At 45.7% G+C, this 27,693-nt stretch overlaps 1 protein-coding gene across 16 annotated transcripts in view; it reads right to left on the reverse strand.

Moving 5' to 3' along the window:
- The window catches only part of EP400 (E1A binding protein p400), a 107,542-nt gene that overhangs the window by 63,830 nt on the left and 16,019 nt on the right, over window positions 1-27,693 (reverse strand). For 3 of the 16 annotated variants that reach the window (XM_086347201.1, XM_086347189.1, XM_086347185.1), the window contains exons 2-12: window positions 23,079-24,436; window positions 21,485-21,595; window positions 9,210-9,300; window positions 7,733-7,840; window positions 6,842-7,227; window positions 4,594-4,890; window positions 3,927-4,112; window positions 2,668-2,808; window positions 1,491-1,569; window positions 763-812; window positions 297-354 (exon numbers count right to left, since the gene is read on the reverse strand). In XM_086347201.1, the coding sequence (XP_086203327.1) occupies window positions 297-354; window positions 763-812; window positions 1,491-1,569; window positions 2,668-2,808; window positions 3,927-4,112; window positions 4,594-4,890; window positions 6,842-7,227; window positions 7,733-7,840; window positions 9,210-9,300; window positions 21,485-21,595; window positions 23,079-24,401 (2,830 nt within the window). In that variant the 5' untranslated portion in view covers window positions 24,402-24,436. Of the gene's footprint in view, window positions 1-296; window positions 355-762; window positions 813-1,490; window positions 1,570-2,667; window positions 2,809-3,926; window positions 4,113-4,593; window positions 4,891-5,314; window positions 7,228-7,732; window positions 7,841-9,209; window positions 9,301-21,484; window positions 21,596-23,078; window positions 24,437-27,423; window positions 27,585-27,693 lie in introns of those variants that run through there. The other 13 variants (XM_086347195.1, XM_086347194.1, XM_086347192.1 and 10 more) reach the window with 11 other exon arrangements.

A 27,693-nucleotide genomic window follows, 5' to 3' on the forward strand; every position in this document is an offset into this window, starting at 1 on the left:
TACAAACAAAAAGCATGCATCTGTGGTCATGCACGCACGTGCACACACACACACACACACACACACACACACACACCATCCAACACACTCTCTCCTTCACAATCCAGCTCTTCACTTCTTCACTGCAAAATCCCCACCATCCACCAAGGCATCTGGCCCCCAAGAGCACAAGCCACTGAACCACTGACTCTTCCAGGCAGGGCCATACTGGACACCCTGGTGGCACTGAGCGAGCTCTCTAGCTGCGCTGTCAGAGAGCCCTCCCGACAGCCAAGAGCACCAGGAGGGGGACAGACCTTCATCATCAGTTAAAGACGTACTCGCTTTTCTTTTTCTTCCAGATATTCCCGAATCCTGAAATGCAGAACAAAAATCGTTAAGCGTGCGATCTGAAAACACAGAATGAGAAACCAAAGCAGAGATGTCTATTCAACATGCACTTAGAAGAGGTGGGAGAGGCCATGACAGGCGTGTCCACATCAGACACGGGAAAGGTGCGGAGGAGGCAGAGGAGGAGGGAGACTAAAGCCACACCTGCTGTGTTCAGCGTGTCTCCCCAAACCACCAAAGTAACACCCAGATGAGCCTAAAGCTATGAGGAACTTGCTTTATGCCCAGGGGAGACTGATTTCATAACACAAGAGAACATTACTCATGTCTACGAGTTTCTCCAGACACAAGTAACTCTACTTTGTCAGGCACTGTATTTCACTCACACCACTTCCATCCTCTCACGCAGTGACATGACAGTCCCAAACTTACCAGAAAGTTTTCCGGTAGTACATCAAGTCCCTTAGGTCTCAACTCTTTTCCTAAAGAGACAGGTAACATGATTCGTTTTCACTAGGGCTGTGAAGGAGGTGACGTTCCTCACACAACCAAGGGCATCTCTGCTGCGCCCCCTCCACGAGAGGAGAGGGCAGCAAGGGCGAGGCCCGCCTCCCCTCCAGGAACACAGGGCGGCACAGTGCCAGCCCCACCTCCACACACGCTCTCAGCTTTCAGCACCGATGCTTCTGCAGAAACCCAGTCTCCCATCTGGCAAAGTTTCTATTTCATGATTTGTATGATCTTAGAGATCCATGCCTTTCAGCAGGGACCACCTCTTTACCTCAGTTTCCTCATCAATAAAAGAGAGAAACTATCCCCTCCCCCAGTGAAAGCTACCCCCTGGGTGGCCAGTGACCAGGCAGCTACTGTGAAGCAACATGAGAGCAGTGAGACAGCTAGAGATGGGGGCCCCAGGGGTCAAAGCCAAGAGAGTTCACCTCACTGTCCTCAGTTCTGAGAGCCTGCCGAAGCTGACCTCCCCGTGGGCATGGACTCACACTAGCAAATCTCAAAAGAACTGAAATGCCAGGACCAGGCTGCTGAAGGAAGATCTCCCTGGGCAGGCTCCACAGGGGGCCACGATGTCACAGGGAGATGATGAGCAGAGTCCAAGCAGACACAATCCACAAAAGGGAAGACTTTTTAAAAAGTAATCATACCTTTCCGGGAAACTTTCTGTAAATTTAAAGCCTTTTTCCTTTTTTCTTCTAATTCTACTTGTAGTTTTATTTCCACGACCTAAACGCAAACAGTTAAATAAATAAGCGTGCTATTAAGGATGTACATTATAAAAGTTTCGTATATGAAAACATTAAAATTTGTAGACCAAAAGCCCAGCTGTCCAACCTCACTTCAGATTACAGCTGATGCTTGAACAACATGGGTTTGAGCTGTGCAGGTCACTGGTGCACACAGATGTTCTCCAGGGGTAAAGCCTACACAACCGCACACTCGGCGGCTGGCTGAACGTGACAACCGCACACTCGGCGGCTGGCTGAACGTGACAACCCCACACTCGGCGGCTGGCTGAACGTGACAACCGCACACTCGGCGGCTGGCTGAACGAGTAGCCATGGACCCGCGGACACAGAGGGCAGATGATGAGTTGTACGCAGACTTTCAATTGCATGCGGAGTTGGTGGCCTCACCCCCATGCTGTTCAGAGAGAAATGTTCAATTTGGTACTCTTTAATTACAATGTATCAGCTGCATCCTGCCCAAATTCTGTCAGAGGGTAAGATGAGAACTGTTACAGAAAGACAGACAGAGGAGCCATTCTGGAAGTATGAACCAGTCTTTAGTGACCTGCATGTGTGTGCTCAGTTGCTCAGTCAGATCTGACTCTTTGCAACCCCTGGACTGTAGCCCACCAGGCTCCTCTGGCCATTGAAATTTCCAGGTAAGAATACTGGAGTGGGTTGCCATTTCCTACTCCAGATCTTCCCGACCACAGGTCAAACCCATGTCTCTTGCATCTCCTGCATTGGCAGGGGGAGTCTTTACCATTATGCTGCCTGGGAAGCCCTTTAGTGACCTGCAACAGAGGTCTGTCTGAAGGGCCCCTCACGGAGGCTCACAGACATCACACAACGTGCAGATCGTGGCCAATGGGGATTTTGATGCACAAACAGAAACAGAGAGGGAGAACCAGGTATCTTAATAAGCCAACAGTCCAGAGGTGCCACAGCAGTGCAGGGACCTCGCCTTTCTAAATGACACTTGGGGCTCTACCTGTGGGATTTCTCCAGCACAGAGTCAGGCATGGTTCAGAAGCCTGCCTTGTCAACTCTGACACAGTCTATGATTCCAAGACCCCATCAAAATTTCAGAATTTACCTGTTCAATATTTGACCAAAAGTACTCTATTTCTCTAGCAGTTGACGCAGCTATTCGCCTCAATCGGTTCTGTTCTTCTTTCTTCCCCCTTTCCTCCCGAAGCTTCTTCTCTTCATGATGACGAGCTACAGTTCTGACAAGCTAGTAAACAGAAGTTCAACAACTGTATGTTGTGCCCTGTGTCATGCCATCAGAAAAAAAGATGTGCTAAATTTTCTTAAAATCTTCTCAGCGCATAACTGCATGTAATTCACAGAGAGACGCATCCTCACCTGCACGCACAGCAGAGGAGAAAAGCTTACTCCAGCAAAAATGACTGCCAATGTGCTGCTTAACTGTCCTACAAGTGTTATTTTTACCAAGGACACATATTTTTCTCTAAAATGGAGTATGATACTGTTATTTTCTGAAATACCAAAGAACCTGATTTAAGACCCTTTAGATTCACACCCTGCTGTTATCCTCATGGACTCAGCTTCTCTCTACCAAAACTATGTGGGGAAAGCAGGGGTAAGAATTTAGAGGAGGGATGTGGACAGTCTGGCACACAAGACCAATCTCAGTCCTGAAAGTATACGAAATATGAATCTAATCCAGAGGAAGAGACACACAGCAGTGGAGGGAGAAGCACCTGGCCTGGAGCTACACACAGGCACACAAGGACAGCTGCTCTGTGCTCTGGGACCTAAGAGCCCTAGAAACTTGCCACCTTCTACATTGCGAGCATCAGCAGTAACACCTCCCAAAGGTTCTCCCCCAGGCTGCGTGCCTGCTTTAGGAACAGAGAGAGGGAAATGAAGTCTGAGGCAGAAATGGAGAGAAGCTGGATGGACAGACTAGGCAGCACGGAGCAGGCAGCCTGCCAGCAGCCCTAAGGCCAGGCATGAGTGCCTGAGCTGCCCTCCAGCCAGCTGGCCTCTTCCCCCTCCTACTCTCAAGCCTGGATCTGGGGAGCTGAAGGCACCCTCATGCCAACTGTCAGGTGAAACTGGCCAGAAAAGAAACTAGATGCCAGGACAGAACTGCAGCAGAGGAGCCGGGTCTGTTTCCAGCAGTCCATGCTGGAGCCCTGAGGACAATCCTCAGAAAGGAATGGCAGAGCAGGTACTCTCTAAACAACAGGATATTCTTCATCCACATCATGAGTCAAGAAACCCTTTAGAGACTGGGGCTGGGAGACCTGCCATGTACAGCACGTTCTGTCCGTAACACCTCCCAAGGCTGCCTGAGAACTGTGACTGCCTGTGTCCCAAACCTACCTTCTTAGCAGCGGCCACCTTCCACCTCCTCTCCTGGGCGAAGTCCGTGGCCATCCACTGCATCTCCTCTAGCAGGTAGTCCCAGTGCGATTTGGGCCGTGGGGCCTCCTGAAGTTTGGGCAGCCGTCGGAGGGACCACAGGCCTTCCTTCCTTAAATCCGCTATGCGCTGATGGATCTGGTTTTCCTGCAAGGAGCATCCAGCACACAGTTGAGGTGCGTACCACTAATTCACACTGAATCTACAATCCTGCCCCATCCCACACACATGGGGCCGAGTGCCCAGACCAACACTCACAGCAGAGCACTTACACGTAACTGCTTAGTCACCCAACAAACAGTAAGCACCAACTAAGTGCAGCCTGCAACCTGCACTGGCCTGGGCAGGCTCCAGCTGGCTCTGAGCGCTCAGTCAGCACCCCACCTCTTGCCCACTCCCCACACCCAAACTGTTGACACCGGCACAGAAAAGACCTTCTCCACACCAGACTACCTGCAGCAGGACAGGGCCCACCATGCAGTTGTTATCTTGGTTTCTCCTGATCACATACCTCCGTCAGTCATCCTGACCATCAGGGGCTTCGTTTTAAACTACTGCCCCCTTAGAAAGTAAAATCAAATGCATTCTACCAGCTGGGCTCCACACTACAATCTTCCCAGGCACTTACCAAGGCTATTTGTTCTGCCAGCTTATCCTGAGAACTGTCCTGGGGCGGGGCAGCATTCTGAGCTGGGCTCTGTGGTTTTGGGGGTGCCGACACGGCTGCCCCCGGGGCGCGGGCGGTGACTGGAGACAGTGACTTGTTGGTTGCCAAGGAGGGTCTATTCACCGGGGAGGCGCGTGCAGGTGAAGGTCCCAGGCCTGAGCCACTGGCGGGGGCAACAGTCGAGGTAGTGGAGGTGGAGGGCGGGGGCCGCAGGCAGGACTGGGTGGGGTCCACGGGCGGTCTGGTCGGTGCCACCGTCTAGCAGGGGAAACAGGGCTCAGTACTGCACCTGGAACCCACAGGCCAGCAGAGAGGCACACACCAATGCACCCTCTCCCCCGCCACGAAACCAATCACAAAGCCCATCCGCAGACCACGATAACAGGCAAACTAAGCCATGTCCACAGAAAAGAAGTCCTGTTTGTCCACAAAACCACATTAAGGGCTCACTGTAAACTGTGCTTTCATATAATGTCTTATCTAAGTTTTTTTACCTTTTTCCAGCTTTTACTGCTTTTTTTCAAATAATTTTTTAGAATTTTTAATTGTATATAGTTCTCCTTAATTGAAAAATATCAAATTCTGAAGGGCAAATACAAATTCTTATGGTAGGCAAGCTGTAAGGTTAGGGGCCCTCCTCAGTCCTGGCTTGAGAGTCAAGCTTGTAAAGCTGAGAACTCACCTCCCTCCCTGGACTGAAGTTAAATTCACACAGGAACTCTGTCGGGAGCAAGCGGGGGTGCAGAGAGCAGGGAAGGCAAGTTACTGCCCCACTAAGAGGGCTGGGGACAGAGAGGTGCAAACACAGCACGTTTATAACCTGCAGTGTGGAGAGGGCACCACAGCCAAGGATGGGCCTCTCACAACCTGCAGCTTCTCTCTGCACATCTACGGAAATGTCCTCCACCAGCCACAGACTTGGAAAGTTCTACTGGCTGCGGCCACACATCTGTGGGCCCTGGGGCTGCTCTCACCTTCCAGGGCAGAGCTGAGTGGCCCAAGAGAAACCACACGGCCCACAAAGCCTGGAATACCATTATGCTTCCTCTCTGTGGCCCTTCACAGAAGAAGTCTGTAGGTCCCTCCCAACCTGGAAGGAACGGAACTCAATGGCTTCTGTAAGAACTCCTCTAAAATCACATCCCACAGCACATGTGGTCAAGCAGGGCAGGAAACAAACCCAAGAAAGACATCAGTGCTGCATGAAGTTGGTACCGGGCTCAACAACCGTGTCCAAAACAGAAAGACTCATCTCCACGCAAACCTCCAGCCTGCCTGGGGAGAGGCTCAGCCACCCTGGTGGGAGAAGGGGGTTCCTTCTCAAGGCACACAGAAGGCTCCGTAGTCAATGCCGGGAGCCAGTCACAGCCCCTGCAGCGCTGGCTGGCCACCCTGGCCATGTAATCCAGCCTTTCTGTCCTCAATCTTCTCATGGCTAATGAGGACAATAATAAAGACTCTACCACAGCAGTTGCCAGGTGGAGGAAAGCAGGTGACGCCGTGCCGTGCCACGCCCCGCACCTGCAGGCAATGGGAGGCACCACCACCCTGTGGGAGAGCAAGCGTCTCCAATCACCAGAACTCGAGCTCCAAGTCCAGCGGGGAAGTCTCCTCATTAACCAGTTGGGGGCGGGGTGGTTTTCCTGTGCAGCTGACTACACGCAGCTAAGATAAGCCTCTGAAAACACTCCCTCCTGCCCCTTCTGGGGCCCCAGGCCCACGCTTTTTGGCCTCACTGCTCGTCAGGGACCCCACATGGTTCACTGTACACATTTCACAAAGGCATCTGGGTGAAGCAAATTAGTGAAGGAAACATGTATCAAGCCTGGAAATCTATGCCGTGCCCACCACTTATGGAACCAGCGTCCAAGGGGAGGCACCTGGGGACAGAGCCTGGTGGACGGTCAGGAGCTGCAGCGACATACTGTGACCCAGCATATCAGGTGGGACAAGGGTCATGGAGCCCTGTACTCACCTCTCGGTAGAGAGAGCAGCAGGAAGAATTGAGTCATTTTCTGACATTTTAATAACAATGACTAGGACTGCAGAACCAAACAAAATTATGTTGCAACTAGTGAATTAACTGCTCCACAGTGGAGAGTGAGCTGCTAGGAGAGGGTGAGTTATCTGGCCACGCACCGTCCCATCCAACAAACCACCTGTCTTTTCTTCCCCCTCTAACCTGGGGAACAGCAAGGGCCCGCAGTACCTGTGGTTGGGCCGGGAGTGGAGGGGCCTGCATCTGCGCCTTCCCGGGCATCGGGATGTGGAGGGTGGGTGGCGTGGGCTGCGGGGGAGCTGTGGGGAGTGGGCCGGATGGGGGCGCGGGGGCCGGAGCGTTGGGCGGCTGCGTCTTCACAGGGACTGGGAGCTGGGTCTGGGGCTCCGCCATCTGCGGCTGTGGGGGGAACTGCAGCGCGGGGGGCAGTGGTGCGGCGGGGAGGCCAGCCTGGGGCAGCCTGCTGGGCAGCTGCGGCGGAGGCGTGTGCAGGCTGGCGGCGTTCTGCACCGGGGGCCCAGTAGAGGGGTCGTACTGCTGCTGGCTCTGCTTCTGGCCGGCGAGCTGGGTGGCCTGCGGGGCAGGAGGCATTCCCCCTGCAAGAAAGGGAAGACCCAGCAGCCCTGACTCTGGGGCTCGATTCCACCTCCCAGCATTGTCACAGACCCTGCGCTGACAGCACCACACACTCAGAGGGGAAATTTAACTGGCGGGAAACCTGTGTGTATTAGGTCTAATGTGATAAATGAGCACACAAACAAGAAAGAAAGGCACTCGGCCTTTGCGAGTTAGCACCAAGCAGAGCAGGCACAGACTAACCGCAGGGTCCCTACCACAGCAGCAAGTCAGAAAATACACAGGAGGGAAAACCAGAGAGAAGCTGAGGACAGTGGGGCGTGCGGTTCCGCTAAGGTAACAAGAGCTAGTCTCCAGTGGTTTCTTCATGCTGTGTTAAGTGGGACTCAGAGGAACATCCCAGCGGCAGAAACCACCGGGATATGCTACCTGGACTGCACACGTCCAGCCTGGTACTGCTTCCCTAAGCCCTCTCTGCACTCCCTTTTTCTGAACTAGAGAGCTGGTTCTGGTGCTGGGTCTTACCTTGAACTGTCGGCATTAACTGCTGGAGAGGAACTCCTGTATTCACCCCTGGGTGCTGGAAAACTACCCCTTGGTGACCCACTTCAAGTCGAGGTCTCTTAGACTGCTCTAGAATAATTTTCAGAAAAGGTGCAGTTTGATGTAAAAAATAACCACAAAAGTAGTAGAAAAAACATGTCTAAGTGTTTTTATCATCTTTGAACAGAGAGGCCTTTCTATGCATGAACCAAAATGCAGAAGCCATAAAAGGTTGATAAATACACTTTCTTTCTGTTAAAAACTTGTAAATATAAAGAATAGCATCATAAAAAGGCAAAGGATAAGCGTCAACCTAAGAGACAATATCTGCAACATACACGACGGGCAACATTCAGAAAGCTCTTACAAATTAATATGAAAAGGCTCAACAACCAGACAGACGAAATGGGCAAAGAACACAAACAGCTAGCAGAGGGACACATTCACAAATGGTTAAAAATGTGAAGAGATACTACAACCTTACCGAAATGAAAGAAATCCACTTCAAAACAAACATTTCATTTTTCACCCGCAAGATTGACAAAGATTAAAAGATTGGTCATACTTAATAACATGGCCAAAATTTGAGAGAACCAGAAACTGCTAATGGGGCAAAAACTGGCCCTATCCTTTTGGAGGGCAACCTAGCACCACTAACCCTTCACTATGCACACACTCTGATCAGCGGTCTCATTCTTGGAGAGCTGCTTTTATAAACATGCACAGACATGTAGGAAAAAATGTGAAACTAAAGGTTTAATCCTATTTTTATTATAACAGAAAAAAGGTAACACTAACAAATGAATGCTAACATTATTCTTTAATGAATAAAGGAAACATCCATGCACCGGGTGCAATGCTTTGCAGCCATCAAAAAGAATGAGGTCCATGACTGGGAAACGTAACCTAGTCATTTAATATTAAAGGCATAACAGTGCATATAGGATTGCATTTTAATTTTTTCAGAATGACACACCTGAAGCAATGCTTATCTGGGAAAATGAACACATGCAGCCAGCTGTGTGGCTAGGGAATGGAGAAGGAATACCAAACCAGAGGTGAGCTCAAACTATACCCTGCTGAATTGTTTGAATCTTTTACACAAAATGTGTATTAAGTTTCTAAGTTGGAGAAAAAATCCAGTTTGAAAAAATAAATGACAATTTGAAAAGGCAGATGGCTTTACACTTGAGGACATGAGCCTATAAATGCACATAGAAAATGAAACTGGAATATACCTATTCAACTAATAAACTTCTAACTTCAGTACACATAAACATGCACAAGAATATTTTGTTGATTACTACCCAAAGAAAAATTAACTTTTGAAGTAGAAACAAACCAGAACTAAATTCTTTTAAGGGCCACGCTTCAGAAACAGGTGGCCACTACACTGGAACTCCCAAACTAAGAAGCCAACTGGCTCTGTAGGCCCCTGAGCCTGTGCTCCATGACATACCTGCCGGGGGTCCCGCCTGCTGTCTCTTAAAGGGATCCGTTTCAATCGCACTTCCAGCTGCTGCCACCAGGGTCCCTGCAAGGGCTTGCTGCTGGGGATAAAACAAAAACAAAAACAAAAACAAAAAACAAAAAAAACTGAGATTTTCATAAATTAAGTGCATCACAAGAATGAATGTAAACTAAAACTGTCATAATCACCCCAAACACTGACTCCATTCATTTTTGAGAAATGTTATCTACCCAACATATTGTAAAAAAAATAATTTAAGTTCTAACTTACCTCTGGAGAATAAAAAAGGACTTGCATTCTGGTTTTAAATGGAATTTCAGATCAATGTGACTCTAGAGTCTTTCAGAAACCAACTGGCTTTGTACACAGAGTGACAGCAGACTCTAATGCAGGAAATCTTAGTTTTGTCTAGGACTACAGCTTAGCCTCCCTAATTATTACACTACCTGTCGTCACATAGCCCGCCAAAATCACAAAGCTGAATGATAAGAAGAAAGGTTGAAACTGTCTTCCTACTGGAAAATGGCACTAAAACTCCAATTAATAACAATCTAACTTCAAAATGGTACTGCAATTAGCACTCTACTTGATATATAGCTGTGTGAAATATATACAGGTTATTTAAAATGTTCTAATGAAAAGCTACCATCAAAGACAGAAACTGGGCACCCTACACCTTTGACATCTCTGTACCATCTTGCAGAGATACTGAGTGCTAAAAATGAGGTTAACAGTTGCTAATTATTTTTAAATAATTAAACTATATCTACTCTACTTATCAAGGCATTTTAAATGCAAGTTATAGATGTCTGAACAAAGTACCTGCCTGTGAGAGCGGTTGTTGATCCTTGACATCTAGGAATGGGTACTACACCACCAGGACCAGCCATGCAGCAGGTGTTGCCTCACATGGTACAGGGACTCAGTAATGAAAAGGCAAAGCAAGCACTCCACCCCACCCCTGTTTACATGTAACAAAGATGGGGGGAGGAAGGGAGGGAGAAGGAGAGAAAAGAATGATATAAAAAAACAGACAATATGTGAACAGTGGTTATCTTTGGGGATAAGATTATAATCAATTTATAATTTGTGTGTGTGCACTTTTTCTAAATTTTCCAAATGTTTTACAATGAAAATGTATTACTTCTGTAAGCAAAAAGAGGGTGTTTTGTTTTGTTTTGTTTTCAATAAAAGAAACTGGTACAGGGTTCTGTGTTCAGTAATGGCCAAGAACTTCCCATTGGGCCAAACACATTAACTCTAAAAGAAATATAAAAAATGTGAAAAGGTGTGCAGATACAGGATGGAACTCGATACTTGCACGGAGGAACTGGAACTATCAATAGCAGAGGTTTCTGGGCTTATGGCATTTGGCACAAGGCAGGCCTCAGACCCAGAGACAGAGGGCCTCACTGGCTTGAAGACCACTAGGCTGGAGAACAGGAGACCACAGCAGAAGTGAGTGAGGGGGAATCACCACAAGGGGCAGCTGGAGCCTGATCTCTGGCTGCCTCCTAAACCACACCTGTGCCAAGGCTCCAAGCACAGGCCAGCATAACTACACTGAGATCTCAGGAGACAGGGTTCACTGTCTCAGTTCAATCACGTTAACTAAATGTGAAAGCAAAACCATCAATACTCTTCAGAAGAATATTATATTAACAGAACTCAGAGTCTCTGCAACCTATTATTCACAACACCCATGATCCAATTCAAAATTACTTCAAAACACAAAGAGACAAAACATGAGTCATACTCAGAAAACAAATCGATGGACACCAACCCCTAGACAATTCACGTGCTGGAATTAGCAGCAGGGATTTCATAGCAGCTTTTAATAAGTATGTCCAAGGACATAAAAGTATGTTTTTACGAAGGATGAGAGGCTATCTTCACAGAAAAAAAAATAATTATTAAAAAATAGAACCAATCTGAAAAAGAATATATATATCATTTTATACCAGAAACACTGTAAATAAATTAATTTCAGCAAAAAAATAAAAAGAGAACCAAACAGAGATTTTAGAACTGAAAAAGTGTCTGAAATTTAAAAAATTCATTCGATAGGCTGAACAGTAGAGTGGGGATGCAGAGGTCAGTGAACTGTAAACAGATTCTTGAGAGAAGAACTAGAAAAGGACTGGACTTCAGGACTCACCACAGGGTGTGGACACCAGAGCAGCACAATGCTGCTGAAGGATGGATGACAGGTAAAAACTGAGCAGAGAGCCCAGAGGGGGACTCAGACGCACACAACCCTGTCAGTTCCTGAAGACTCCAAAGCAACATAAACCGAATGAGAAGTCTTTACAACCAAATGAGCTACAAGACTGGACATTCATATGAAGAAGCTGACAAATTACACTTCATTAAACATAAAAGACTACGTCATCAAAGACACTTGTCTTGGCCTAATTCCTGATAGCCACTGTTTCTTGGTTTTCAGAATGATTTTTAATTTCCTCTTATACGTCTTCATGACTATTTTAATGGGAAAGACACTGCTGTCTTTAAAATACCAATTTGATTTTAAATAACAATCATATATTAGAACTCTTTTAAAAAATTAAAAAAAAATACTTATGGGGGAGAATAAAAAAGAACAGTTGAAGGAACTGGGGATGTAGCTGTCAGAAAAGAAAAGCAGACTTATGTTACTCTGGAGGAAGAAATTAAGACCAACTGCTGTATTAACAACCAGCTGGTTACCAATGGGTAAATTTCTATCCAATTTAAACAACACATGTAAGCTGAGTGGCACCATGGGGACTATAGGGCTGGGTGAAAGAAAAGGACATGGTCAATGAGATGTGACCTTCCTAAGTGCCTGAAAAAGAAAAGAACTACTTGTAAGTAGACAGGACTTTGTCTCTCAATTCAAGATTCTAAAAAGAAGTCTCCCCAAGGTTATTCTTCAGTAAGGATAAAGGAGAGGAAAGCACAAACAAATCACTCATGCCTTCTTTCTGCAAGTATGTCTATTAAATCAAGTTAAGCTACCACTTTATAACTATAAACTTTTAACTATACACATAAAAACATGAACACACATATAAAAATAAAAAAATCAATCGTTGGGGGATAATTAGAAATTTAGGATTAAAATATACACACTACTCTATATAAAACAGATAACCAACCAGGACCTAGTGTACAGCACAGGGAACTATATTTTTAATGTCTTGTAATAATTTATAATGGAAGAAAATATAAAAAAAAAAACAAATATCTATATACATCTATATATACATGTGTATATAACTGAAATCAGTTTATCAACTATTTTTCAATAAAATTTTTCTAAATGGAAAAAAAATCAATAGTTGAGATAAGGTTACAGAACTCTAATTATTATTCATTTCCTTTAACATTATAATCACTGACAAATAATCTCCAATTAGAATTTCTTTAAGATCTAAATAACTGTAATAAAAACCATCTGGGGGAATTCCCTGGCAGTACAGTGGTTATGACTCGTCGCTTTCACTGTCATGGGGCCAGGTTTTCACTGGTCAGGGAACTAAGATCTTGCAAGCTGCATGGTGAAGCCAAAAAGAAAAAATACTACCTCAAAATCTTTGAGAAGCAAACAGAAATTAATATATATTAACATAAACAGTTCTGAACTGGGACTTCCCCAAAAGTTACCAGAGAATTTAAATCGTGGGATATGAATGTTCACTGAACACTGTTTTTCTCTATTTGAAATTTTTCATAATAAAACGCTAAGTAGAAAGACTTATAAGTTTACAAAGTAATAACACCCATGTACTGATCCTGAGGCTTCATGCCCTGGAGACCTGGTGCACTATGAAAGGATCCCCTGGCCCACCAGGTACTGGCCACCTGATCCACGGGTGACCGTTTCCTCCTGGTGCCAAAACCCACAGGCCACGTTCCACTCCATGCTGCGTTTGGTTTTGCTTCCTTGTTGTTTAGTCGCCTACTCGTGTCTGACTCTTGGCGGCCCCATGGACAGCAGCAGGCCAGGCTTTCCGGTCCTTCACTACCTCCCAGAGTTTGCTCAAACTCATGTCCACTGAATCAGTGAAACTCTCTAACCATCTCATCACCTGCCGTCCCCTTCTCCTTCTGCCTTCGATCTTTCCCAGCATCAGGGTCTCTTCCAATGAGTCAGCTCTTGCATCAAGTGGCCAAAGTATTGGTGCTTCAGCTTCAGCATTAGGCTTTACAATGAATATTCAGAGTTGATATCCTTTAGGATTGACTGCTTTGATCTCCTTGCAATCCAAAGGACTCTCAAGAATTTTCTCCAGCATCACAATTCAAAAGCAGCAATTGTTCAGTGTTCAACCTTCTTTATGGTCCAACTTTCATATCCACACCTGTCTACTGGAAAAACCACAGCTCTGACTATATAAACTTTTGTTGGCAAAGTGATGTGTCTATTTTTTAATACACTGTCTAGGTTTTTCATAGCTTTCCTTCCAAGAAGCAAGTGTCTTAATTTCATGGCTGCAGTCACCGTCCACAGTGATTCTGGAACCCAAGAAAATAAAATCTGTCACTGTTTCCACTTCTTCCCCTTCTATTTGCCATGAAGTGATGGGACCAGATGCCATGATCTTAAGTTTCTGAATGTAGAGTTTTAAGCCAGCTTTTGCACTCTCTCTTTCACCCTCATCAAGAGGCTCTTTAGTTGCTCTTCACTTTCTGCCATTAAAGTGGTATCATCTGCATATCTGAGGTTGTTGATATTTCTCCCAGCAATCTTGACTCCAACTTGTGATTCATTCAGACTGGCCAGCATTTCGCATGATGTACTTGATGTACTGTGTATTTAAGTTAAATAAGCAAGGTGACAATATACAGCCTTGACATACTCCTTTCCCAATTCTGAACCAGTCTGTTGTTTCACGTCCAGTTCTAATTGTTGCTTTTTGACCTGCATACAGGTCAAGAAGGTTCCCTGGTGGCTCAGATGGTAAAGAATCCACCTGCAATGCAGGACACCTGGGTTTGATCCCTGGGTTGGGAATCTACCCTGAAGAAGGGAATGGCTACCCACTCCAGTATTCTCACCTTGAGAATTCCACGGACACAGGAGCCTGGCGGGCTACACAGTCCATGGGGTGACAAAGAATGGCACGCGACTGAGTGACTAACACTTTGCTTCCTACTGAACTTTAACTGAAGAACGCTGCCCTTGGGCTCTCCTGTAGCCCCTTCTGCTCCACATGGTGCTGCTGAGGCCCACCCACACCCACTCACTCATTTTTACCACTGATTACTCATACAGAACATATGAGTGTGCACAACCAATTGATCTGTTCTGCTGTGGTGGACATTTTGCTTCTTTCCAGTTTGGGGTTATCATAAACAATGCTGCTGGGAACATTATTAGATATGTTTTCCAGCTCACAAACACAAGAGTATCCTTAGAGTACGCTGTTTGGGTCAAAGGGCCTGCCCACGTTCACCTTCTCCAGATCGTGTGAAATGTTTTCACACTACACTCCCATCAAAAGTGAGTAAGAAGGGACTTTTCTGGTAGTCCAGTGGTTAAGACTCCGTGTTCCCAATGCAGGGGGCCTGGGTTCAATCCCTGGTCAGGGAACTAGATCCCACATGGTGCAACTAAGACCAGCTGTAGCCAAATAAATAAATATTAAAAAAAAAAAAAAGGTGGATGAGAGGACGTCCCTGGTAGTCCAGTGGTTAAGAATCCACCTGCCAACCCAGGGGACACAAGTTTGATCCCTGACCCAGGAAGATTCCACGTGCCGTGTACCACAACAACCGAGGCCACACTCTAGAGCCCATCAATGGCAACTGCTGGAGCCCCCGCACCTAGAGACTTGCCCTGCAACAAGAAAGCCAAGGCAATGAGGAGCCCTCACAACACAACTAGAGAGTGGCCCCAACCCCCACTTGCCACAACTAGAGAAAGCCTGTGCAGCAACAGAGACCCAGTGCAGCTAAAAATAAATAAATACAAATAAGTAAATAAACAAATAATTTTGTTTAAGTGGAAGAGACTTCCACAAACCTAAATCAACAGATTCTGTCCAATTTTAATCCGGCAATCTGGTTAGTATGATAGTAAATTGGAGGGTTTAATTTATGTCATTGTGGAGATCATGCACCTAGGTTTACGGGTACTCTCTGCCTTTCACTGTCCCACTGTCCTTACAAAAATATTTATCAATGTGGTTTATAAATGCATTGATATATTACATTCTTCTAAGCACTAATAGGAAAGACGTTTCACTGATAAATTTTCTGACAATTTCCAATTTAGAAAATGTATCACATTCATTACCACAAGCACTTAAATACTGGGTTCAAATGATTATTCCCCACTAAATGGAACCAGGTTCCTTACAGAAATGACTGATTCCTGGACTGAATCAAAGCATATGGAAGACAAACTTTCAATATTTTGTGCCAGAAGGTAAGGAAGTACTCAGAGAGTGACAGGGATGTGTCAAAAGTATATAGAGCCTGTCTGAAAGGGCTCTCATTGGTCAAATTACAGAGAAACTGAATATCAAAATAAACAGTAAGAGGGATTACCCTGGTGGTCCAGTGGTTAAGAATCCGCCTTGCAATACCAGGGGCATGCATGCACGCTACGTTGCTTTAGTCATATCCAGCTCTGTGCAACCTTATAGACTGCGGCCCGCTTGGCTCAGTTGTTGTGGCAAGCAGTGGTCGGGGCCACTCTCTAGTTGTGTTGAGAGGGCTCCTCATTGCATTGGCTTGTCTTATTGCACGGCACAGGCTCTAGGTGCGGGGGCTCCAGTAGTTGCCACTGATGGGCTCTAGAGCATGGCCTCGCTTGCTGCGGTACAGGCAAGAATACTGGAGTGGATTGCCATGCCTTCCTTCAGGTGATCGTCCCGACCCAGGGATCGAATCTGAGTCTCCCATGTCTAATCTGCATTGGCAGGTGGGTTCTTTACCATTAGCACCACCAGGGTCGCAGGTTCAATCCCTGGTTGGGGAACTAAGATCCCACATGCTTCAGAGTAATTAAGCCTGTGTGCTCCAACTAGAGTGCATGCACAGCAACAAAAGATCCTATATGATGCAGCAAAGATCCCTCATGCTGCAACTAACACCCAGTGCAGTCAAAATACACCTTAAAGATAAATCAACAGTAGTAGTACAATAAACAGGAATAAAATGGGCTGGGAGCTGGGTAGCAGATGGCTGGCAGGGACATGAGAAGACTTGATGGAAGTGAACATCTCAATATATGCGTGGGTTACACGGTCACTTGTCAAACTCAACAAACTGTAACACTTGAGATCTGTGTAGTCCCTGCTTACAAATTATACCTTAATGTGATATAATTCATCATTTCTACACCAAAAAAGAAACATCACATGATTAGGTAACTAGATGCAGAAACAGTATTTGACAAAATTCAACATCCATTCATGACAAATACTAGGAAAAAAGGAATTTCGTTAACTTGATAATGGATAGTTACAAAATCTATGGCTAACATCATACTTAGTGGTGAAAGACTAAATGCTTTCCTCCTAAGATCAACATGGTAAGAATGTCTGTTCTTACCAATCCTATTCAGCCTCACAGTGGAAGTCCATGCTAGTGCAACATGGCAAGAAAAAGAAAAAAAAAAAAAAAAGCATATAAATAGGAAAACATAAATCTTACTTTCTTTGCAAACATGATTTCTCTAGGTAGAAAATTCCATGGAATCTACAAAAAAGCTCCTAAAACTAATAAATGAGTTTTTTGCAAGGTTGTATAACTCACTGTATTCCCATATACTTGTAATAAACAACTAGAAAATAATTTTTCAAGTTAAGTACCATCTATAGAACCACAGAAAAACTAGACTTTATGGACAGAAATCTAACAAAATGTGCCTAGAATGTGCATGCTGAAAACTGTAAAATATTGATGAAAGAAATCAAAGAAGACAAAAATAAATGGAGAAATATATCATATTCCTGGTCTGGAAGACTGAATGTTGTGAAGATATTACTTCACCCCAAACAGATCAACCGAGTCAATGCAACAGATACGGACAAGCTGATTCTAAAATGTATATAAAGAGTGAAAGGAACCAGAATGACCAGAACAATTTTGAAAAAGAACAAAGCTGAAGAGAACAATATTGATTTCAGGGCTTACTATAAAGCTGCAGTAGTAAAGACAGTATGGTATTACCAACAAGATATATACATCAATGCAAGAGAAAAGAGCCTAGAAACAGACCCAACAGATGGGATTTTTAGCAAAGATGCAAAGTCAACTCAGCAGATACAAGATAGCATTTTTGTTTTTTTGTTTGTTTTTTTTACAAGATAGCATTTTAAAGAAATGGTGCTTAACTATCAATGTGTGAAGAAAAAAACCTCTAGCTATGCTTGCATGTTACACAAAATTTTACTCAAGGACTTCCCTGGTGGTCCGGGGGCTAAGAGTCTGCCTCCCAATGCAGGGGACATGGGTTAATCCCTCGTCTGGGAAGATCCCACATGCTGCAGGGCAACTAGGCCCACGTGCCAAAACTACTGGGCCCACGGACACTGGATCCTGTGCCCTTCAACAGGAAAAGCCAGCATGGACAGAGGCTTCCGCACAGCAACTAGAGTAGCTGCAACTAGAGAAAGTCTGTGCGCAGCAACAAAGACTCAGTACAACAACAACAACAACTTTACTCAAAATGGATCAGAGACCTAAATGTAAAACATAAAACTATACAACTTCTAGGGGGGAAAATACATCATGTATTTTTATAAAAATAAAAATACATCAAGTACATCATGAGAAACGCTGGACTGGAAGAAACACAAGCTGGAATCAAGATTGCCAGGAGAAATATCAATAACCTCAGACATGCAGATGACACCACCCTTATGGCAGAAAGTGAAGAGGAACTAAAAAGCCTCTTGATGAAAGTGAAAGTGGAGAGTGAAAAAGTTGGCTTAAAGCTCAACATTCAGAAAACGAAGATCATGGCATCTGGTCCCATCACTTCTTGGGAAATAGATGGGGAAACAGTGTCAGACTTTATTTTTCTGGGCTCCAAAATCACTGCAGATGGTGAACTGCAGCCATGAAATTAAAAGACGCTTACTCCTTGGAAGGAAAGTTATGACCAACCTAGATAGCATATTCAAAAGCAGAGACATTAATTTGCCAACAAATTTCGTCTAGTCGAGGCTATGGTTTTTCCTGTGGTCGTGTATGGATGTGAGAGTTGGACTGTGAAGAAAGCTGAGCGCCAAAGAATTGATGCCTTTGAACTGTGGTGTTGGAGAAGACTCTTGAGAGTCCCTTGGACTGCAAGGAGATTCAACCAGTCCATTCTGAAGGAGATCAGCCCTGGGATTTCTTTGGAAGGAATGATGCTAAAGCTGAAACTCCAGTACTTTGGCCACCTTATGTGAAGAGTTGACTCACTGGAAAAGACTCTGATGCTGGGAGGGATTGGGGGCAAGAGGAGAAGGGGACGACAGAGGATGAGATGGCTGGATGGCATCACTGACTCGATGGACGTGAGTCTCAGTGAACTCCGGGAGTTGGTGATGGACAGGGAGACCTGGCATGCTGCGATTCATGGGGTTGCAGAGTCGGACACGACTGAGTGACTGATCTGATCTGATCTGAGGGGAAAAAAACCAGAGGAAATTTTTGTGACCCTGGGTTGAGCAAAGAGTTCTTAGATAAATGTCAAAAGCACAATACATAAAAGATAAAAATGGTAAAAGAGACTGCATCAAAACTCAAAATTTTTGCTCTATAAAAAAACAATATAAAAGAAGCTAAGGCAGAGAATGAAGAGAAAAATATTTCCAAATTTGTATCTGACAAAAAGCTTACATCCAAATTGTATAAAGAGTTCTCAAATGCAACAATAAAGCAAATGACTCAATAGGGGAAAAAATGGTGAAAGAAATGAACAGATACTTCACCAAAGAAGATATACAAATGCCAAATGAACACAAGATAAGTTGTTTTCAACATCATTAGTCTTTAGATATAAAAATTAAAACCACTACTTAAAGTATTAGTATAACAACAAAAGAAAACTGACAAGAACAAACAGAGGGGAGGATGCAGAACAATAGGAACTCCCATTCATGGCTAGTGGGAACGCGAAATGGAACAGCCACTGTGGAAAAGTTTGTCAGTTTCATATAAAACTGAATGTATACTTATTAACAACCCAGCAATCTGTCTCCTAGATATGCCAACAACTGGAAACAACCCAAAGTCCTTCAAAGGGTGAACAGATAAACAAAGTAGGGAACATTCATACAACAGAATACTGCTCAGCAAAAAAAGAAACAATTGGTAAATTCAACAATATGAATTGAATTTCAAATGCATCACGCTACATGAAAGAAGCCAGACTGAAAATGCAGCATAAACTATATGATTCTATTTACATTTTATTCCAGAAAAGGAAAAATCATAGAGACAGAGAATAAAGGTTAAGGGAGGGAGAGAATTTGATGACAAAGATGTAGCATGAGAACACCTGGGGGATGAGAAAACTCTGTTTCTTGTGTGGTGGTGGTTATACAACTTGAGGCACTTGACAAAACTCACCAAACTATGCACCCAAAAAAATGAATTTTACTGAATTAAGCAAGTTTAAATAAGGGACTTCCAAGGTGGTCCAGGGGTTAAGAATACACCTGCCAATGCAAGGGACATGGGTTCGATCCCTGGTCTGGGAAGATCCCACATGCCTCAGAGCAACTAAGCCTGTGCACAAGGGAGCCCACGCACTGCAACTGCTGAAGCCCGTGCGTCTACAGCCCATGCCCCACAACACAAGAGGCCGCCACAACATGAGAAGCCTATGCAGTGCAATGAGAAGCCTATGCAGTGCAATGAAGAGTAGCCTCCACTCACTGCAACTAGAGAAAGCCCATACACAGCAATGAAGACCCAGCACAGCCAAATACGTAAATAAATCTAAAAAAATAAAAATAAGAATCCACATATGAACATAAGAATGGGAGAAAAAAGGAAGCTCACATTGCAGCAGAATGCCAACGAGTGAATGTAGAAGGAATAATGGAGTTAGAAAATCCACTTTGCCATCTTTAACATGACAACTAATGCTGGCAAGGCTCATCAAGAGGTGGTAGATTAGTGGCCCATGTCAAAGGACATTCTATAAAATAACTGACCAGTACTCCTCCCAAGAGTGAGGAGTCAGCCTAGATTAAAGAAGACCTAGATTAAAGAGAGGCATGACAACTAAACACAATTGGTGATCCCAGACTGGGGAAAAACAACTATACAAAGGAAGTCACTGGAACAAGAGATAAAATTTGCACATGAGTTGTGGCTTAGTCATGGTAAAAGTTACTGTAAAATTTCTGGAACTATCATACCATGGTTAGACCAGATGACACTGGTGCCTGATACTACATGCTCGAGTACTCAGGGATACAAGTGCACGAATACAATGTCCACAACTTAGTCTCAAACAGTTTGGGGGGAAATGTGTCTGTGTGTACATATGAGAGACAGAAAATGAAAATAATGCAAATGGGGTAAGAAGTTAACCACCGGTGAATGTGGGTACAGGATAAAAGGGGAGTTCTTTGTACTGTTATTGTAACTTTTATATGGATTTGAAATTATATCAAAATTAAAAATTAAGCATTTTAAGATATACCACCACAAAATTAAACTGCTTTCAGAACCTAGCATAATCTATTCCAAAATGACTAGACTCTGACCTGTACTTTTAGGTTCTTGGCATTTATTAATGTAACACTGAATGACTTAATCTTCAAAAATTAATCAGTTTGCATTCAATTAACATCCATTTAGAAGCCTAAGGTCCTGATAGTTCAAAACTATGTTTTACTTTAGGGTTTCTTCCAGCTACAGAAAATAGCAAGTTATCTATATGATCTTTCTTTCTGCTCTGTTTGCACTGTTCTCAAAAATACAGATAAAAGACACAAGAAAGAACCAACATTGAAAACACAGCACACAGGAATCCTGAGCACACATTCAACAGGACTATAGGTATTAGATGACATGCATGCTGAAGCTACTACTGAGTTACAGGTCAACACACAAAAAAATAATGCATTAAGGTCTGTGTTGTCATTTACTCATGCAATTTAGTTGTATAATTTTATATGCAGGAAAACTTTTTTACTTTTTTAAAATAAGGAATGGGCTCTGGAAAAAAAAATGCTGAAGAGCAAATAGTAAATTGAAGGTTAAAATATCTGGATGAGGAAAAGTTTCGGATGAGACTACATTTTAGAACCATCGAAAAGTACCTGAAATGGTTGCTGCTGGGATGAAAAAGCAGCAGAAACATTTGGAGGAAGCTGGGTTGCTATAGCAACAGGAGTACCAGTCTGCCCATCCTTTCCTGTCACAACCTTTACCTGAGAGGAAATATTTTGAGAAAAAAAGGCAACATAATTTTTAAGACTGCTCAAAATCTTGTTAGAATTTTACTGCTGACAGCTCACCAATCTCTGGTGTTTAAAAATGGAATGTTTTTGCATCAAATCCTGTAAAAGGACACTGAACTAATTTATGACAGATTTATAACATAACACCCTAACTCAACTGCAAATCTTGCAGAAACTCCAATTTAAGTCATAAGTACAATATCCTTAGATTCTTTAACTTCAAACTTTAAAAAGGGGAATGGCAGACAGTCTTCAAGTAGCAAAGCCCTGACAACTTCAGAGGCAGTTTCACCCTGGCCTACTGCGTGCAGGTCAGAATGGCAATGACAGATAAAGGGGACTGGGCCCACAGACAACATTGGTGTACAAACATAAAGAGAGCTGAACTTCACTATTTCATGGCAACAGAGGGGAAACCCTCAAAAAAACCATATAAACCTTTTAGAAAAGAAAAAATGGTTCATCCTGGAAAGGGTGTTAAAGAAAACACCAAATGGCAAAGCCACACGTAATAAATACCAATGAGGAGATGAACAAAGAGGCCAGCTTTTGTTCATCAAAAGCTGATTTCTTTGCAGAAGAGTTGACAGAAATTTACATTTTAGCTATATCAAAAAACAAAGTAAGTCCCACCAACATAGTGTACAGTACACAACACAAAGGCACAAAACAGTGCGTCACAGTCACCTCACTGTCACCCTGTCTGATCAGCTTCATTCTTAGGAGTATAAATAAAAGCATCTTAAGAATCACTGAGGGGTTGAAAAATCCCAACAGGGAGGATTGATTAAGCACCCATTCCAGGCACCCAAAACTTTCACCACCTAAAAAAGAGTCTTATCTTAAATATCATTCTGTAGGTATCTGCAAAAGTGTGAGTTAAATACATGATCTTAAATCTAAGACATCTACAAATTGAAAAAATTCTGTTTTGCTGTAATAACCATATTTTATAAAGATACCTTAAAATATATCTAGTTATTTAAATTTCATCTGATACACTGTAATAAGCTGGTGATTCAAATTCTTTCTTTAAAAATGATATCCATGCTGTTTTTAGTCGGTGGACCTACAGAAGTAAAATGTGAAATCTGGGGAATCAGCAGGAAGGTGGCCATGCCCCTGGCTTCTGCAGGCTCTTCAGGGCTGAGCAATGCCCAGACACCCTGAAGAGCATAGGGTAAAGCTGGGTCACGACAGGTTAGTTCTCCAAACCAGGGAGGTGTAGCTGTTCTAAATGAGCCAGCATTACTCACAGCACCACTCTGCCCCATCTTCCCAACTAGACCAGCCCTTTCTTTCCATGAAGGAAAAAGCAAATCCATTCTTCAATTTTACTCCTGGATGAAATCCTCATGAGACTGCATCTTATACACACCCCAGGCTCACAGACTACTTTTCATTTGAAGTTGTGCAGACTCAACTCCACATAGCACGACCCGCTGCTTCTCACCTCATCGTTGATAACCTCAGACTTCTCTTCCTCCTCCTCCTCCTCCTCCTCCTCCTCTTCTTCAAGGTCCAAATCATTCTGCCTAAGATAAGCTTGTAAAGGGGCATAATGTTTCTTCTTAAACGCTAAGAAATCCATCATGTTCCCTTGAAGGTGTTGAAGGAAGAACAGTTCGATCAAGTACTCCTTGAAGGCCTCCTTCAGCGCCTCCATCTCCCTGTAGTGATAGTCCAGGCACTGCTTCCTCATCTGAGCCAGCTCCTGGGAGGCCGGGGGGATCTCCTCCAACTTTCTGGGAGCCTTCCTCACGCCTGTGCTCCCCGCAGACGAGAGGGGAAGGCTGGAGAGGCCCGGGGGCACTGCGGTCCTGGAAGGGCTGGTGGGGGGCGGTGGGGACGTCATCCCAAACGCCGAAGTCCCCCCAACCCCTACCCCAACCCCGGGGAGCAGAGGTCTGGTCAGTGGTGGGCCCTGCAGCACCTGCTGCTGCTGGATCAGCTGCCCCTGGATGATGCTGCTGATCTGGGGCGGCAAGCTCGTCGTGGTGATGTGGCCGGGGCTGGACAAAGGCTGCAGGCCCGCCCCACCCGCAGCCGCGGGGCTCTGAGGCCCCAGGTGGTGGACGGTACCCCCAGACTGCGCGTGGGGCTGCGAGAGTCTCCGTTCTCTGCTGACCGTGATGGGCGCCCCCGCGTGCTGCAGCTGAACCTGAGTGCCCGGGGCCATCTGCGCCAGGCCCGAGCCCTCCTGGAACACGAAGTGGCTGCCGCTGGACGGGCTCAGGCTGATCTGCCTCACCAGCACGCTGGCATCCACGAAGCCCCCGGTGGGACTGCTGCTGCAGAGGCCCAGGCCAGGGCCGGGGGCACCTGCCCGCACGCTCTGCAGGCCTGGCCCTGGCGCGGGGCTGGGCTGGGTGGGGCTCTGAGTCTGCACCTGCTGCGACAGCGGCGAGGTGACCTGTATGTACGATGGAGACCCGTGCTCAAACCGCCTCTGCTGCGCGCTGAACTGGAATCCTGGAGAAGTGGGGCTGGGCAGTGGCAGGGGGGCCAGCGTGATCTGGGGGTTTCCGCCCACCACCGGCCCCACATTCTGAAGGGCGATATTCACGTTCTGCCCGGCCACAGGACTCCGATTCATCAGCTGCGAAACTTGGTAACCGGGGGACTGGGGTGCAGACGGGCTCACCGCCGGGGCGAAGGGCGTGGCGGGGGACTGGGGGGGGTTGGGGTGGGCCTGCTGCTCTTCTTCGCTGCCGGCGAAGGCCCTTGACCTCTGCAGCTGGTGCTGGACATTCTGAGGGCCGCTGCCATGGTGCATGATCGCCCTCCTCTTTTATCCAACTTAATGTTCTCCTGAAAAATCAAAGTTAAAATCAAGTTACTTAAGGACAAATAAAACTATCTGATCACTACTTGTTCCCAGTACCACTCAACAGCCCAGGACAGGGGTTCTGAAGGAATATTTCCACCAGCATCTGACACAAACCACTGTCTTCCTGAGGAGATGGCACTGGAGACCACCTCCTTCGGCAGGGGAGGGGCAGGGCCTTCTGGGTCTCGCTGTGCCCGGGGCCAAGACAGCCTGGCAGGAGTAGGTGGGTCCCAACCAGCTCCTGAGGAAGGTAATTAGCCATTACTTGCTCAAGGCCAGCAGGATCTGAACTCAGAGCTGGCGCTCATGGCTTGCACACTTCTTCCGGGGAGGCGAGCAGCCCTGCTCCATGACAGGCTGGGGTGATCTGCCTGTCTCTCCCAGAAGAGGGACGGCGCCCAGGAGGTAGTCAGTGACGCCCACCGCATGCCACCACTGTGTGTCACCACAACAGAGCCCCTACCCCTTCACTCGCCGGCAGTTTTCATAAACGTCTGTGCTATGGCCCAGGCAGATACCCCTGGGTTCAGTTCAGTTCAGTTCAGACGCTCAGTCGTGTCCGACTCTTTGCGACCCCATGAATTGCAGCACGCCAGGCCTCCCTGTCCATCACCAACTCCCGGAGTTCACCTAGACTCATGTCCATCGAGTCGGTGATGCCATCCAGCCGGTGATGCCATCCAGCCATCTCATCCTCTGTCGCCCCCTTTTCCTCCTGCCCCCAATCCCTCCCAGCATCAGAGTCTTTTGCAATGAGTCAACTCTTCGCATGAGGTGGCCAAAGTACTGGAGTTTCCGCTTTAGCATCAGTCCTTCCAAAGAACACCCAGGACTGATCTCCTTTAGAATGGACTGGTTGGATCTCCTTGCAGTCCAAGGGACTCTCAAGAGTCTTCTCCAACACCAGACACCACAGTTCAAAAGCATCAATTCTTCCGCATTACCTGAGTGTAAACACACACAGCTCCCATCCCAGGTAGACACTGTGTTCCTGGGGAGAAGGCCCTGGTCTGGGTGTCAGTCTTGCACCTCAGCCTTCTTTACAAGCTCATCCAGAGTGGGGATTTCAGGAAAAAACCTCAGGAGAGAGGGGAACAGCCAGGACTTGGATCCACATTCCAAGAGAGTCCCCATTCCAGGAGAGTCCTGGTCAGGGGTTCACCTACTCTCTGGGAGCTGGGACACGGCTTTAAAGGGGCTTATGCCCCCACACTGCTGAGTGCAGTGGACTAGAGGGGGAGGTGGGAGAGGGAATGACAGGAGAAAGGACAAGAAAAAGCAGAGGATGGAGAGAGAGGAGGCCAATTCTGAGATGGAGCAGGGAGACTGCTCACAAGTCACATTCGGCCAGAGCCCCAAGGCCTGCAAGGGGACGAACCCCACTGGGAAGAGAACGACAGCCTCAGCCTGTCTGCACCCCACTGTAGCTGGGAAACAGACACAGAAATACCCTCCCACCATTTAAAATTCTCAGTCTTCACTGACACGCTTAGCTCCCCATCTCTGGTGTTCCTTCCACCACTCCCCCACCCCCCCGGGAAAAGCAGGAAAGTGATGCCTTTCATCTTGAGGGCATCACTATTATCTCACTGAGAAGACAGTAAGGGGTGAAAAACATTATATGCCAAAAGTTACAAGCTTACAAAGTGGAAACACACATTTATATGAAAGCTCCCAGACCTGGGCGCCTGGCTAAAACACACATATACATGAAATCAAAAGCTACAGAACTCATGGGATGCACAAGTACAGGCTGAGAAAACATAAAAACCAGTGCCTATTCAAACTAGAAGGCACTTTCTGCTCTGATGACTATCTCTGAAGCTCAGAAAGCACAGCTGAACGGGAAACCAGGACCACAGTAAAGAACAGCCTTAATTATCAAGCCAGGAGCCCACTCCCCTCTCAGCCCCAGCAGAGAGAGCCCAGCAAAGTAGGTGGGAACTGTGCGTTGGGGGACACAACTTGGGAGGGGGCCTCTCCCATGCTGACTGCTTTCAAAAGGAGCTTTTGTTCCTGATCTTTTTAAACAAGCGCTATGAGGAAGATTCATGTACAACAGACACGAAAATAGGATAAGGAGAATACACTGTGATCACTAACATGCTGAAAAACTGTGGAGGGGTAATGGAAAAGATATTTAAAAACAGAATGTCTCTATGTGTGTAACTGAGTCACTCTGCTACACAGCAAAGTCTGACACAACGCTGTCAATCAACACTTTGTCGTCGTTGTTGTTACTATTGTTCAGTCGCTCAGTCATGTCTGACTCTCTGCAGCCCCATGGACTGTAGCCCGCCGGGCTCCTCTGTCCATGGCATTTTCCAGGCAAGAACACAGGAGTGGGTAGCCATTTCTTTCTCCAGGGGATCTTCCCAAGCCAGAGAATAAACCCACGTCTCCTGCACTGGCAGGCGGATTCTTTACCAATGAGCCACCAGGGAAGCCCAGATCAACACTTCAATTAAAACAAATGTGGAGGGAGACAGAGCAGATGCCAGAGGGTCAGAGCTCAGAGCATGCCTAGCAGGGTGAGACAACGGTGGGAAAGCAGAACTCGCTACCTCTGACCCAGTAATCTGACCTCTGTAAATCTCTAAGGAAATTCACCTACCTATTTTTTTAAATTATGCTTAAAAATATTTATGACAGAACAATGCAGTGAAAGTAGAAAGAGCAACCAGAAATATCCAATACTCAAGTTCTAGATAGAGAACGTGAAAGTGTCTAAGTGTCAGTCACTCAGTCGTGTCCAGCTCTTTGCAACCCCATGGACTGTAGCCCGCCAGGCTCCTCTGTCCATGGAATCCTCCAGGCAAGACTACTAGGGTGAGCTGCCATTCTCAGTTTTTCAAATATACTATTGAGTGAAAAAAGCAGGATATCAATTGCACAACTTAACCCTCCACTGTTAAAAAATAAAAATTTTAAAATGTCTACTAAGATATATGGAAACATAAATACTGACCTGCACCTGCCGAAGAGGTAAGACACCTGAAGAGCCACACAATGGAGCCGCCTCAGCCGCCTAAAGGCTGAGCTACAGACACACCCACACCACGAGGACGCCAAGGAGCCCGGCCAGACACAAGGACCACTGACTGCTGGCCACTGAATTGACAAGACATTCTGGAACAGGCAAAACCACAGGGACAGATTAGACGGAATCTGAGTGGTGGAGAAGGAACTGCAAAAGCAGGCAGGAACTTGGCGGCATGGACCTACTTGTACATTCGAT

Source organism: Bos grunniens, chromosome 17 (assembly GCF_055505025.1).
Source record: "Bos grunniens cultivar Pamir isolate PY7600 chromosome 17, Bosgru_T2T1.0, whole genome shotgun sequence".
Classification (NCBI taxonomy): Eukaryota; Metazoa; Chordata; class Mammalia; order Artiodactyla; family Bovidae; genus Bos; species Bos grunniens.